General features: G+C 38.0%; 1 protein-coding gene across 1 annotated transcript in view; it reads right to left on the reverse strand.

Moving 5' to 3' along the window:
• Window positions 1-13,979, reverse strand: part of MAGI3 (membrane associated guanylate kinase, WW and PDZ domain containing 3) — a 250,383-nt gene that overhangs the window by 96,962 nt on the left and 139,442 nt on the right. Inside the window, exon 2 of the mRNA XM_004380440.3 lies at window positions 4,855-4,971. Within this exon, the coding sequence (XP_004380497.1) occupies window positions 4,855-4,971 (117 nt within the window). The remainder of the gene's footprint in view (window positions 1-4,854; window positions 4,972-13,979) is intronic.

The following is a 13,979-nucleotide window of genomic DNA, read 5'->3' on the forward strand; positions in this document are numbered from 1 at the left end:
GTCATCTGGTGTTTTAGTTTGGAAGCCTACTGGAACCATCCTGTCCTGTTTTTGTAAATGTTTTGATATTGTCTGCTGTCTTTGGGGCATTCACTAGTAATCTTCGTCGTTTACTGGTTGTAGATTTGTTTGTTTCTTTTTTTTTTTTTTAATTTGGCTATGTCTGAGCAGGCCGGCTATGTGTTCTTTCTTGTTTGTTCTTCTGTGGGCACGATACTTTTCGCCTCCTTCTCCAATTGGCAGGGTCAGTCACTCAGGTATGGTACAGCAAGGCATGTCTAGCTGAAGAGTTGCTGGGATGGGTTGTTTGTGGCACTTAGTATGGCCACTAGGGTGGGCTGGTATTCAGTGCAGAGCAGGTTCCGGTAGGGCGTGCCTCTGCTGCTTGGTGGTGTGATGTTAAGCGCACAGTGCAGGTAGGCAGGATGGATTGGGGGGGGATTGTGATGTGTGGAGCTAAGATGGGAATGGGAGAGAGGAGAATGAGGAGGGACAGGAGGCAAAAACATACAAACAAAAAAGACTGCTGGGGGAGCTTGCTGCTGGAGTGGAGAGATGAGAGACTATGAAATGGAGAAAAACAAAAAGGAGAAGAAGAAAGAAAAGAAAAGAAAAAATGAATAAATAAAAATTAGAAAGAAAAAAGAAAAGAAAAGCTCCCAGGGATCCCACCGGTGTAGCTACAAGGCCTGGGGAAGTTGCTCCCAGGTGCTGAAGTACAGCCTGGCTAGAAGGCGTAGAGGTGTCACTCAGTGCCAGGTATTCAAGGGACAGGAAGAGAAGGAAGGTATAAAGAGATGAGAAACTTAGTAATGAAGAAAGACAAAAAGGGAAAAAGGGGGAAAAGAAAACAAAACAAATTAATTTAAAAAATGAAGAAGAAACATGCCCCAAAAAACGGAAAAATATTCATGAAAAAAGAAATGCCCTCAGGGATCCCCTGTGTGCCTGCACAAACTAAGGGGTAGGTCCCAAGCTGCGCAGTACTGCTCGGCTAGAATGGGCTCCCAATTCAAGAAAAGAAAAATAAAAGAAACAAACAATTCAAAACAAACAAACAAAAAAAGCCCCGGGATCCCACCAGCATGGCAGCATGGACCGGGAAGCATTTTCACATTCAAGCGGAGTTTCACAGCCTTTCAGGAAGAAGCAAAAACGGTGCACGGAGCCAGGTATTTGACAGAAAGGAAAGGGAGGTGGTGAGAGGTAAGGAAGAAATCAAAAGAAGCGGGAAAAAGCAACACCAGCAGCCATCAGATGGCACTCAGGGAGTTGGCAAGTGCAGCCGGGTGGAATCCAAGCAGCCAGTGCTTACTGGCCAAGAGACTGTGGCCATGGGAAGCAGAGGAGGCCGAGTGGGGGTGAAGAAGGGTAGGGGGTGGGAAAGCATATATCACTGGTTACTGGTTGTTTTGTCTCTTGCTGGAAGCTCTGTGAAGCTGCTTTTTCATACCCACTGTTCGCTGGTCTCTGATAGGAGTCCAAGATGGCGGATCTGTGCTGCGTTAGCTGATAGGGGACCTCTGCATGTATCTCTCCTTGTGCACTGTTCTCTGTCGGTTTCTTGTTCCATTTGGTATTTGCTTGAATTCTTTATTCCTTCATTTGATCATTAGTGTTTAAGAATTGCTGTTTTCTCTGTTTGGCCTAGTTTTTTGATCTTTGCTGTAGAGGGATGGCATGGTGCTTCTGCCTAGAGCGCCATGTTGCCCAGAAGTCTCTGTTTCATGTATTTTGAAGCTCTGTTATTAGGTGTATACACATTTAACCCACTGCCATCGAGTCAGCTCTGACTCATAATGACCCTATAGGATAGAGCAGAACTGCTCCATAGGGTTTCCAAGGCTGTAAATCTTTAGAGAAGCAGACTGACACATCTTTCTTCTGTGGAACAACTGCTGAGTTCGAACCACTGACCTTTTGGTTAGCAGCCAAGCGCTTTCACCACTGTGTCACCAGGCAGTGTATACACATTTAGGATAGTTATATTCTTTAGATAAACTGATTCCTTTATCATCAATAGGAGGGAGAATCCAGTACCAGTTAGTCCTTCATAGCAGAAGTCTCTCTTTTTACTTTGTTGCTTAAAAAAGTTCATTTTTTCAGTGGTTTTCCTCTTTGTGCTTCAGTTTGATTAGTTTATACTGCTATGTCTTCAAGTTTACTGGTCTTTTCTTCTGAAGTTTCTAATCTGCTGTTAAGCACATCCAGTGAATTTTTGAAGTTCCACTTAGTTCTCTTTTATATACACTTTTTCCTCACTTGGAGCCCTGGTTGCACAATGATTAAGAACTTGGCTGCTAACCAAAAGGGCAACAGTTCAAATCCATCAGTCGCTCCTTGGAAACCCTAAGGGGTAGTTCTATTCTGTTGTATAGGGTCACTATAAGTTGGAATCCACTTGATGGCAACGGATATTGTTTTTTGTTTGTTTTCTCTCCTCACTGATTGACTATCTTGTTATCCAACATTTCATATTTACTATCCTATTATTTTGCACATTAACAATGTATGTCTGACAGCAATGAACACCAAGGTGCGAGGTGAGAGTAATGCTGGCTTTGATGGTTAAAGTTTATCTGGTGATGTAATTTGGCAGTTATGTAATGATGTAATTTGGCAGTTGTGTAATGATGTAGTCATCTTCCATTTTGTGATCTGATGTGGTCAACCTCCATTTTTGCATAACGCTGATTTTCACATAACGACCTGGTCTTTGGAGTCTAACCATGTTTATAAGTGAGGACAGGGTGTATTCCCTTTTCTCTTCATTATGTTCATATTATCGATTAGGTCCTGAGCATACTTACAATAACTCTTAAATTCCTAGTATGGTAATACCATCATTTTGTGTAATTTCTAACCCCCCTCTCCTATTAGCTGACTTTTCTTTTGATTACGGGTCACTTTTTTTTCTCTTTTTTATGTCTAATAGTTTTATTTTGTTTTGTTTTATGAGATGTAGAACATTGTGACTATTGTGTTATTCAGTACATGATTTTGTTGTCTTCCTTTCTAGAGTGCTAACTTTTTTTTTTGCTAGCAGTTAAATTACATGCATATCAGCTTAATCCTTTGGGGGTTTACTTAATTAAGCTTTGTTAAAGCAAGCCTAGAGGAGCTGACTTTATGGTTATTTTAGCAGTTCGACTAAGTGTGACCCCTATGGGGTCTGTCCACTCAGGCTGGTTAGAACTCAACGGTCTCTCAGCCTTGTGTAAGCTCTAGGAATTGTTAAACCTTACAGTTCTCAAAGAGTTCTTTGCCTAACTTCATGAAGTCTCATCCTACACATCTTAGCTTGGTATTCAGCAACAGGCTCAGAGGGATACCTGTGTACATTGCTTGAGCTCCTGTTCTTCACAGCTCCCTCCTCTCCTGACACTCTGTTCTGCAAATTCCAGAAACCTCAGACTTCTTGAATGTAGATTTCTGTCCCTTCAACTCAGAGTTTGCTGTATTCTGCCTTGGCTCTCCCTCCCTGTGCTGTGGTCCAGTAAGTACCTCCAATCACAAAGTTGAGGAAACCACAGGACTCCTCTGCTGTTGATAGTCAGCTTTACCTTTCTCTCAGAAGGTAGAACTACTGTTCTCTTTGTAGTACAATGTCTGAAAACAATAGAAGTCTCTCTCTTTTTAATTCCCTTGCTCAAATTGTTTCACAGATTTTGTCAGTGGGTACCCCTTCTAGCTGGCTCATGTGTCCTTCTGACATGTTCTCATAATTTTTTAAGCATTTACATACTTTCTGGTGCAATTAGACTTTCCAAGCTCATCTTATACTTCCCCTAGGCCTAAAATCAGAATTTTTTCCAAGAAGGCCTGGTGTTTGTTAAGAAAAAATGATATTTAGAGACAACATGTGACCACTACGTGGGCTAACTGCTACTGATGGGTCATTGCTTCTAGGCTCTTGAAGGAGTTTTTGGACACTTCAATTTGTGACTGAGCTAAGAGGTTCTATAAGATCTCAAAGGGCTCTGAATCCTATGATTTGAAACTAAACAAACTATAGTTCCTTTCTAGGACAAACTCTCACAGAGGAGAAACTGCAAAACTAGGACAGCAGAGTGTTTAAAAACAAAGAAAAAAATCATTACACAGCAATCAAGTCTTCTGAAAACTACCTGGAATAGATTCATCAACATCTAGATAAAAGTTCAAAATAGATTGCCACAAAGAAGGCACTACACGCTTCTTCCTTTTCATCCTTTTTTTCCTTTGGAGAGGGGACAGATTTTAAGACTAGTAATGTTCTAATAAGTCATACAAAATAATTTGTTCTCAGTATACAAGCCACTGAGAGCCAAAAATTTCTTATACATAGGTTTCAAGAACTGATTTACAGGAATAAAGTCCAGTTTAAAAAAAAAAAAAAAAACCACAGCCAGCAAGTCGATTCCAACTCATAGCAGCCCTGTATGATGGAGCAGAATTGCCCCATAGGGTTTCCAAGGCTGTGATCTTTATGGAAGCAGACTGCCACATCTTTCTCCCACAGAGTGGTTGGTGGGTTCGAACTGCCAACCTTTCAGTAGCAGCCGAGCACTTTAACCACTGTGCCACAAGACACCTTAAAGTCCAGTCAGCAACATGTAAACATATATTCTTAAATTCTAGTAATCACTTTTTAAAAAGTCACAATAGAAAATATACCATTTTTTCTACTTATAAAAGCAAAAATTCTGAAGTTTTCTTAAAATTTATTTCATTATACAATTTTTGTTTCATTCTTGTCTCCCAACTTAGTCTTTACAATTTCATGTGAGATACATACTCTACTGAATTATTTCTAGATGTTTAATTAAGCAAGGATACTTCTGCCTCATTTCTTTTATTGCATCACACACTTACATGGAATGGTTCTCAAGTAGAGATTATCTCTGATCACTTGCTGCAGTTTGTGGTCAATTGATCCTTTCTGAAACTGAAGACTCAGGTAATGTCGCAAATCTTTATTAATGACTTTGCCTACAAAAAACAAAACACACTACTGTTAGATCTCCAGTTAAATATAGAAGCAAGTGATTGAATACCTTAAACCATTTAGCTATTAACAGGAAAACGAAACAAAAATATTTCACGAAGAAGAAAATTAATGCAAGTTATTATAGGTACTATAGTTAAAATATGTACCTGCAATATATTAAGAGCATAATTTTACAAGGTAGGGGAGGAAGAAGGGATTGGTCAGGGAATATGACAAATATCCAAGGAAATTCATTCAGTCCCAGGGCATTTAACACCATCTATTTACTGATAACTTCCAAATTCATATCATGTCTCGATTCTTGACCTCTCTCCATCAAGCTCCAAACTAATCAAACGCATTCATATATACCGCAGATATATTTGGAAATCAAATAAGCACTTCAAACTTCAGATAGCCAAAACAGAACTCTTAATTCCACATTCCCCTAATGTTTTCCTCTCCCTCAGTCTTCCTCATTTTAGTAAATAACAGCACCATCAACCCAGTACAACAATCCCAAAACCTAGAAGTCATCCTTGCTTTCTGTTTTTCACTTCTATCTACCAGATCAAATCCATAAGTAATTTTTGCCACTTCTACCTCCAAAATATATTCTATACTGCCCACTTCTATTTCCACTATCATCACCCTAGTCTAAGCCACCATCATTTCCCTTCTGGAATTCTATAAAAGCCTTCTAATCAACCTCTCTGCATCCATTCTTGCCTCTCTCCTGCTCCCACCATTCACACAGCAGCTAGAATGAGATTTAAAGTATAATTCAGACCATCACTACTCTGTTTAAAGCAGCCCAATGACTTTTCATTGTACTTGGAATAAAATCCAAACTCCTAAACAGGGCCTAAAAGGCCCTACACTTTCTGGCTCAGGCTATCTCTGACCCTGTTTTGTTAACTCTTCCCCTTCTTAAACTAGACTCCACCCACACTGGCTGTCTTCTGCTGTTCAAAAAGGCCAAACTAAGCCCTACCTCAGGGCCTTCTGCCTGTTGTAGGACTGAACAGGTATTTTCTGCCCACTTGCCTGATTCTGAAATACAAGGTGAATAAATAAGAGAGTAAAGGACTTTCTCTTATTTGTGGGGGAAAATGGGAAATAAGAAGAGGATTTCTAGGGGTCTCAAAGAAATTAAAATTGATCTATATATCTTAGAAATACAGCTCAGGTGGGAAAAAGTCTATAACTGATCTCTCAATCATATGAATAAATTCAGGCTCTCAAGTTTCAATGTACAAAGAACATTCAATGTCAAAAGGACTCATAACTACAAATCCACACTTTCTGAAAATACGCAAATTAACATTTACTTCAAGTTTCCCTTGAAGAATCGGTGTATAGAGTAACTGGCTATTATTTAGATAAATCCTGTGGCATACAGCAATGGGTGTGGTCGTAAAACCAGCTGTAAATCAATCTAATTGCCAACATTTCATCATCTTTTCCACAAGGATAATCTAGAAGACTTTGTCAAACACTTGCTACAGACAAGATACAACATGCCTCTACTAATATCTAACCAGTAGTAATTATAAAAGAAGAAGAGAAATGACAGCAGTTTGGCATGTCTTGTTTTTAGAAATACTCAATCTCTCTCTCTGTGTGTATATCTATACGTATATTTTAAAATTTCTTCAAGTGTCGCCACAGCTTAAAGTTAGGGAAGATGAACTAAAGTTTTCACAATCTACCTTTCTCCCTTTTGGAAACTGGGACATTTGTCTCTCTCCAGTCTCCTGGCACTTCCCACATTCTCCATAATTTCACAGAGATTACTGACAATAGCCCTGAGATCATATCGGAGAGTCCCTTCAACTCCCCGGAGGCAATTCATTTGAGTCCTGAAAACTTAAATTCATTTAAAGTGAATGATACTATCTTCTCATCTTTTGGGGGGATTTAGCTCTGCTTTGTACTCCCATTTCAGGTTGTTCGTTTTACCTTGGAAAAGTAATCATCCTAGTTGAAGATTATAGAAGCAAAGAAGAACCATGTAGGTCTGATTCTCTCTGTCAACAGTTAACAAGAAGAACATCTTTTTCAGACAGTGAGCCTACCTCTTCCTTATTTTTGCACTGTGAAGCATTTTGGTGAGCCTTAGCTCCTTTTGAGCTCTGGCCTATTGAAAAGAAAATTCTTAAATGTTTATTTCTTAAAGTCGACTTAGCACTGCCCATCACCCTTCTGTCACTTGGTCATATTGTGGTGGCCTGCGTGTTGCTGTGATGCTGGAAGCTATGCCACTGGTATTTCAAACACCAGCAGGGTCACTCATGGTGGACAGGTTTTAGCAGAGTTTCCAGTCTAAGACAGACTAGGAAGAAAGACCTGGCGATCTACTTCCAAAAATTAGACAATGAAAGCTTTATGGATCACAGCAGAATATTTTCCAATGTAGTGCTAGAAGATGAGCCCCCTAGATTGGAAAGTACTACACAATAGGCACAACAATGGACTCAAGTATACCAACAATCATGATGATGGTGAAGGATTGGGCAATCTTTTGTTTTGTTATACATAAGGTAAGGAGTCCTGGTGGTGCAATGGTTAAGCACTCAGCAGCTAACTGAAAGATTGGTGGTTTGAACCCACCTAAAGGCTCTGTGGGAGAAAAGAGCTGGTGATCTGCTCCCATAAAGATCACAGCCTAGAGAACTCTGTGGGGTAGTTCTACTCTGTCACGTGGGCTATTTGTTGGAATCGAGTCGATGGCGACTAACAACAATAACAACACTTAGCTCTGTATACCTGGGTGATGATTATATGTTCCTTCCATCTGTCAATCATACACATCCTTTAAGAAACCTGAGCTGCTCAGAGCATTTTGTGCATCCACAAGTTTCTTGGCATGACTTTTCTTTTAGAAATGTCTTGTCTTGGAACCACACCTACAGATGCTATAAACTTTCTGAAATCTGTTTCCTCAAGGGCAAATTATGGGCATAACCATGTCCCAGTTATCTTCCTTACTATGATGACAATAAAATGGCCTGGTGACTCTCCCCAATAAACTATTCAATATAACTAGCTCAACACAACTAATGTCACTAACAATTCCTTTCTCATTAGACCTAGACTCAGAATAGCAGTGTATCTTACTGCTTCTGCCACCTCTTGAGCTCTACAGCAGTAAGAAGGCTTCATCAAAGTGGTGAAAAAGATTCATATAAACTTAACTCTAGTCTGGCTCCTTGGTTCAAGGCAGGGGGTCTTGAACAAACTGTAGTCAACTTGTTTGTGAAACTGTAAATGGAACCGAACAAAGCTTTTCTAGGTAATCAGTATCTACACATTTCATAGTAAAATATACTCTATGGCACAAAAGTTATTAAAAATATCTTATACAGTTGTTAAACACATAAGTTGGTAAGCTATGTGAGGGCCAACGCCGTGGCTTGTTTTCATAGATGCCCCAGTATTTAGCACATAGAATGAATGAATGAGCTTAATTTTATATTTTCAACCGTTCATTTGACCCTCTCCATTGGAGCCCTGGTGGTGTAGTCGTTAAGAACTTGGCGGCTAATAGAAAGGTTGGCAGTTTGACTTCACCAGCTGCTCCTTGGAAATCCTATGGGGCAGTTCTACTCTGTCCTATGGGGTAGTTCTACTCTGTCCTATGGGGTCGCTATGAGTCAGAATCGACTCGACAGCAACGGGTTTTTTTTTAATCTTCAAATACATGAAACTTTAGAAGACAATACTAACTTAACTTATATAACACTCTTTAATAGTCTATATACAACTTTATCTTAAACTGTGTTTCTTAAACAATGAAATGGATTTTGACTCTCTCAAAATGCTAAATTAAATTCTTCATTAAAGTGGCACGTGCTATAAGTCTTTGAAAGTATATTTGAATTATAGCTTATATGCCAAACTCTCAAATTCTGTTATTTATTAACATTTTTAAATGTATTCACAATATGGTACCTGATTACCTTGCTAAATTAATCATTCAAATCTATTGTCTTCTAGCTCTACTGGGGATAACAAGTCTAAAGCAGACCAAAAAAAGTCCTTTCTACTCTTTCTAGGGGGAAGGTGTGGGAATGGAAAAGAGAATGGGAAATAAAAAGAGAACACTGACAACTATGTTATTTTAGGATTTATTATTATAGCTAATACTTATTCAGAACCCACTGTGAATAATACGTGTCAGGTATTCTCTAAGAATTTTATGTTTTAACTCACTTTATCCTCATGACAACCTTTGAGGTAGGTGCTATTGTTATCTCCATTTCACAGATAAAAAGCGGCGGTATAGAAAAGTTAAGTAACTTGGCCAAGGTTATACAGTTAGTAAGTGGCAGACTTAGGGTCTGAATCCAGGCAATCTGGCTCTAGAACCTGCGCTGTAAATAAGCACTGTGCTAGACTGCTTTTTTCTCTCTCTATATATATATATATACTTGAATTGAAGAACTATACATACACACACACACACATATATATATACATACATACATATACATATTTATATGTATAGTTGTTGTTGCTATTAGTTGCCATCCAGCTGATTCTGACTCATGGAGACTCCACGTGTGCAGAGTGGAACTACTCCATAGAGTTTACAAGGCTATGACCTTTCATAAGCAGCATACCAGGCCTGTCTTCCGAGGCACCTCTGGGGGAGTTCAAACCACTGACCTTTTAGTAAGCAGTCAAGCGCTTAACTTTGCCCTGCCCAGGGTCGGCAGAGAAACCCTTTCAGTGAATTTATTTCTTTGCATAAGCTTATAAGAGTATAAGCTCACTGTTTCATAAATGCCTATCCTTCTAAGCAACAATCACATTTATTGTGTAAACAAATGTTTACTAAGTCCTCAGAAGAAGGCACTTGGGAATAAAGAATTGAATCCAAGTGCACACAATGGGACTTACAGTCTTACAGGGAAGACCAACATTAAAGAAGAAATATCAAATGTGGGAGCACTGTGAGAGAGAAGGACAGGGTACTGTAGGAATCTATAACCTAGATCCTAAATTGGAAGACTTCACTGAATAAGTGGCATTGGAGCTGAAATCTGAAGGATAAACAGGAGCTAGCTAGGCAAAAGGGCAGGAGGGTTGATATAGAGAACAGGACACGAAAAGGTCATCGAGGTGGTAAAGGACATAGCGCTTAGAGGAACTGAAAGAAATCCAGTATAACTGGCTCTAAGAAGATGAGGAGGAGTTTACACAAGTTGAGACTCAAGAAGTTCGAAGGGACCACTGAGTTGAGCAGAATCTTGTAACAGTAATTTAAAATGATGCTAATCACCTCAACTAACCCAGGACTGACACAAAAGCTGTTCATAATTGATATATGCTAACTATGGACATGTTCTTACTGCCCACCTCTTTTCCATATTTGTGTTCAAAAGCCATCTCGTATTTCTATTCTGTCTTCTATCTGTAAGAGTGTATTACAAACTTAGAAGACATAATTCTTTAAGTACGTCACTCTCTTGGCAGACAAGCAGGAACTTGATGAATTTTTAAAATAATTTATGTAATTAAATTCTTGTCAAGTCCCAAGTTTGAAAAGCATTAAATATTGTGGAATCTCCTCAGCCATTTTAGTTTTTAAAACAGGTCATTTTTCAGGAGTTGCAGAGCTACATTTTGAAGAAACATGGGACTGAAGCAATCAAGCAATGTTGTCATTTTCTGCATAATATTGTCACCACCTCACTAGTCAAGAGAAAGTCTGCTGAAGAGTTCACATTCTTCCTTTATATTACAAATTATGGTAACAGTAGAGGTTAAAATGCAAGTGTCCATTCGCCACAGGTTCCTGGAAGCAGCCGTCATAAATACATTGGCCAGATTTCATCTACCACCCAGGGTCCAACACGGCTGGCATTTTAAGGTCAAGTCTGCTACTGCACACCTGGTTCCTTCCCTGCACATCCGTAGAAAAGTTTCCTTCCTTCCTTCTTTTGCACTTGCCCTTCCTTCCTCTCTTCTGTATTATTATTATTATTTTAATGCACTTGACAATTAGAAAAACTGGGAAAATAGCTAAAGAAAGTACTCTTTGTTTGAAGTAGCCTATACATCTGAAAAATTCCTGAAATGTACCTAAAACATTACATTCCAAAATGTCTAACAATATTTATTACAGGCAGAATTCCATATTAATGCAGCATCAAAACTGCTTCATTATATTCATATTATACTTAAATAAAATCCATTATGCTGTATACTTTTTTTTAAATAATTTTTATTTGTTTAAATAAACCAAGTATTTCCATGGATGCTATATTTGCAAATCGTAATCAGTTCTCTAAAAAACTCTCAGACGCATGACTAGGGATCCGAGTTATAAAGAAAAAGAGTTGGTGCCTTGGAGGAAAATGCCGCTGTACCTACTGTATATGTATGTCCTTACTTCTGAGGTAACTATACCAGTCCTGTTAACACCCTGCCCTACCCTGCTAGATTCCACACCCAACTATTTCCCCTACTGGTTTCAGTTTATGTCTACTCTACCTGGGCACCACGGTGCTGTATACATATAAGTACTTTTAGAGCAAAAGACTGGCACACTGACCACTTGTCCACCTGCTCTTTGACGCCGACATCCAGGCAGAACTCTGAAGTTCACATTAAGAAGCTCCTGTTCTCCTCCCTGCTGGTCCTTGCCACAGAACACTGGGGCACATGTCTGCCTTCCCTGCTGAATCTTAAGCCTGTGTGAACTCAGGAACCATGTTTTGTTAATTTCTCTTTCCTGCACAGCATATCCACAGTGCTGAATAAACACTTCTCTTAAACATACCAAAACGATACTGTAAATAAAGTGATTACTATACTGATAGAGTTTTTGACTGAATTCATCTAAGGAAAGTACTTTTACTGTAGACCTCAAAGACAAAGAATCCTTTCATTAAGTAGCACCGTTTAAAAGTAATGTTTTGATATACATCGATGTGGTCAAATGCTCGTGACATATTTTAAATGAAAAAAGAAAAAAAAAACAAAACAAAGTTACAAAATAGAATATCCAGTGTGGTCCCAATTTGAAACATATCTGAGGATATGCAAACTCATAGTTAAACACTTAATAATACTTGAATTATTATCACAGGATATAATTATTGAGTGGTTTTTAAAAAATATTATTTCTTTAAAAATTTTTTTCTTCATAGTTTTGTATTTTCAAATTTTCTACAGTAAAGATCTATTACTATAATGATAGAAAGAGAAAAAAAAACTTCTGGAAACTAAAAGGAAATGATATTTTTAAAAACTGTGCCCTTCAAAGGTCATTAGCAAAAAAGGAAGCCTAACTTTGTGGGCCATTATGACTAAAAACTTGCAAAAGTTCTGTAGGAAAGCTGAGACTATTTGTGTGGTTTTCCTTTAGTTATTTGTCTTCAAAATAAGTATTAATTTTACTCTATCTAGGTTAAATTGCAACCATTTTGCTCCTAACAAACTCTCAGTCAATTCATAAACAAGCTATGGAATTAAAATCATCATTCTAACAAAGACAACAACAAAATCACCACAATTTTCTCTTACAAGGTCACATATCAGGAAGAGCTAAGTAAGATGGAACTTTGATAGCAGAACAGAGGAGAAAAAAAAAACTATCAAAAGCAAGTGTTTTCTTCTTGAAGCTTTTATTTGATGGGCTTATGTAGATTTAGTACTTAAAGAAAAGTAGTATTTTTAAAGTGCTATCCTAAGGCTATTTACAGTTTTTTTCTTTGTGATACTCATGTCAGGAATCATTAGCAAACCTGTCATAATGCCAGATAACCAGTGCCTGGTTGGCACACCAATAACTGAGTCATACTATTAATGCTTCATCCTTTTGACAGGAGGGTACAAAGCCATCTATTGTGCCCTGTCATTTTCCCTGAAATCAGAATAACTGGGATCAGTAGACTTTGCAAATCAAAGCTATGCACTTTAACAGAATGTCCAGAACTTGAGGTGGAAGATCTGTTGCTGATGTTTCATTATAACAGCAGATAGAGGGATAGCTAAAAGGGAATACAGATGTACTTGATGAGAAGTCTGACCTGAAAAAGATGATCATTGGAGAATTCAGATTTCATTTTAAAGGCCATCATTATGTAAACAATTTCTGAGTTCAAGCAGTTGTCTGATATAATTAACCACTACTAAAGGACCACTTTAATAGCCTCTTTTTCTCTGATAGCTTTCAAAGATAGAAATTTACACTAATCCTTAGAAATTTTCAAAATTAGATGGTTAAAGGTCCTAAAAACTATATTACACATCAATAGTGATACAAGTCCAGGGACAGTCAACATTCATTCAACAAATAAAACAATTTTAGTATTTTCCATTTCCAATGTCTATTTTTAATCAATAACACATTTAAAATAATTTTTTAATATTATTCTTACAAAATGTGGTTATTGAAAATGTACCAAAATTCCAAAGAAAGTTTAGGGAATAAATGGCTACTTCTATGCATATTCCCTTATTCAGATTCCTCCATTAAAAATCCTCTCCCCACTTACCCCAACCATAAATTGAGTGAATCAGGACCTTCTAGAAAGATGTCAACATAAATGGAAGTATCAGGGGATCTCTAGCCTCTCATTTCCCGTGAAAGGATACGAAAAAGAAAAAAAAAAATCTGTACCACCTTACTAAAACGATGACAAGAAATGAACCTATTCCAAATGACAATGAGAAGGTCTATCAATTTTCACATCAGTTAGTCAGAATTAAGAAATTACACTGTATGAACCATAATCAAGGGTAGGAAATGACCTTATCCAACTTGGTAATCCTGAACTTAGATTCAAGAACTGAATGAGAGTCTTCTGGGCAACATGGCAGCATAAGTCACTTTACAATTTTGCTTCGATACAGAACAAAATCAGAAATAATAAAAGATTGAGAGAAAAAACATGAATCTCTGCCTATTCAAATATCAACTCCTAAGAATACAAAACAATTTGGACCACATGAGAGAATGCCAGAAGGTAACATACAACGCTCATAAGCACATTAC

This window comes from Trichechus manatus, unplaced genomic scaffold (genome assembly GCF_000243295.1).
Source record: "Trichechus manatus latirostris isolate Lorelei unplaced genomic scaffold, TriManLat1.0 scaffold00073, whole genome shotgun sequence".
Taxonomy (NCBI): Eukaryota; Metazoa; Chordata; class Mammalia; order Sirenia; family Trichechidae; genus Trichechus; species Trichechus manatus.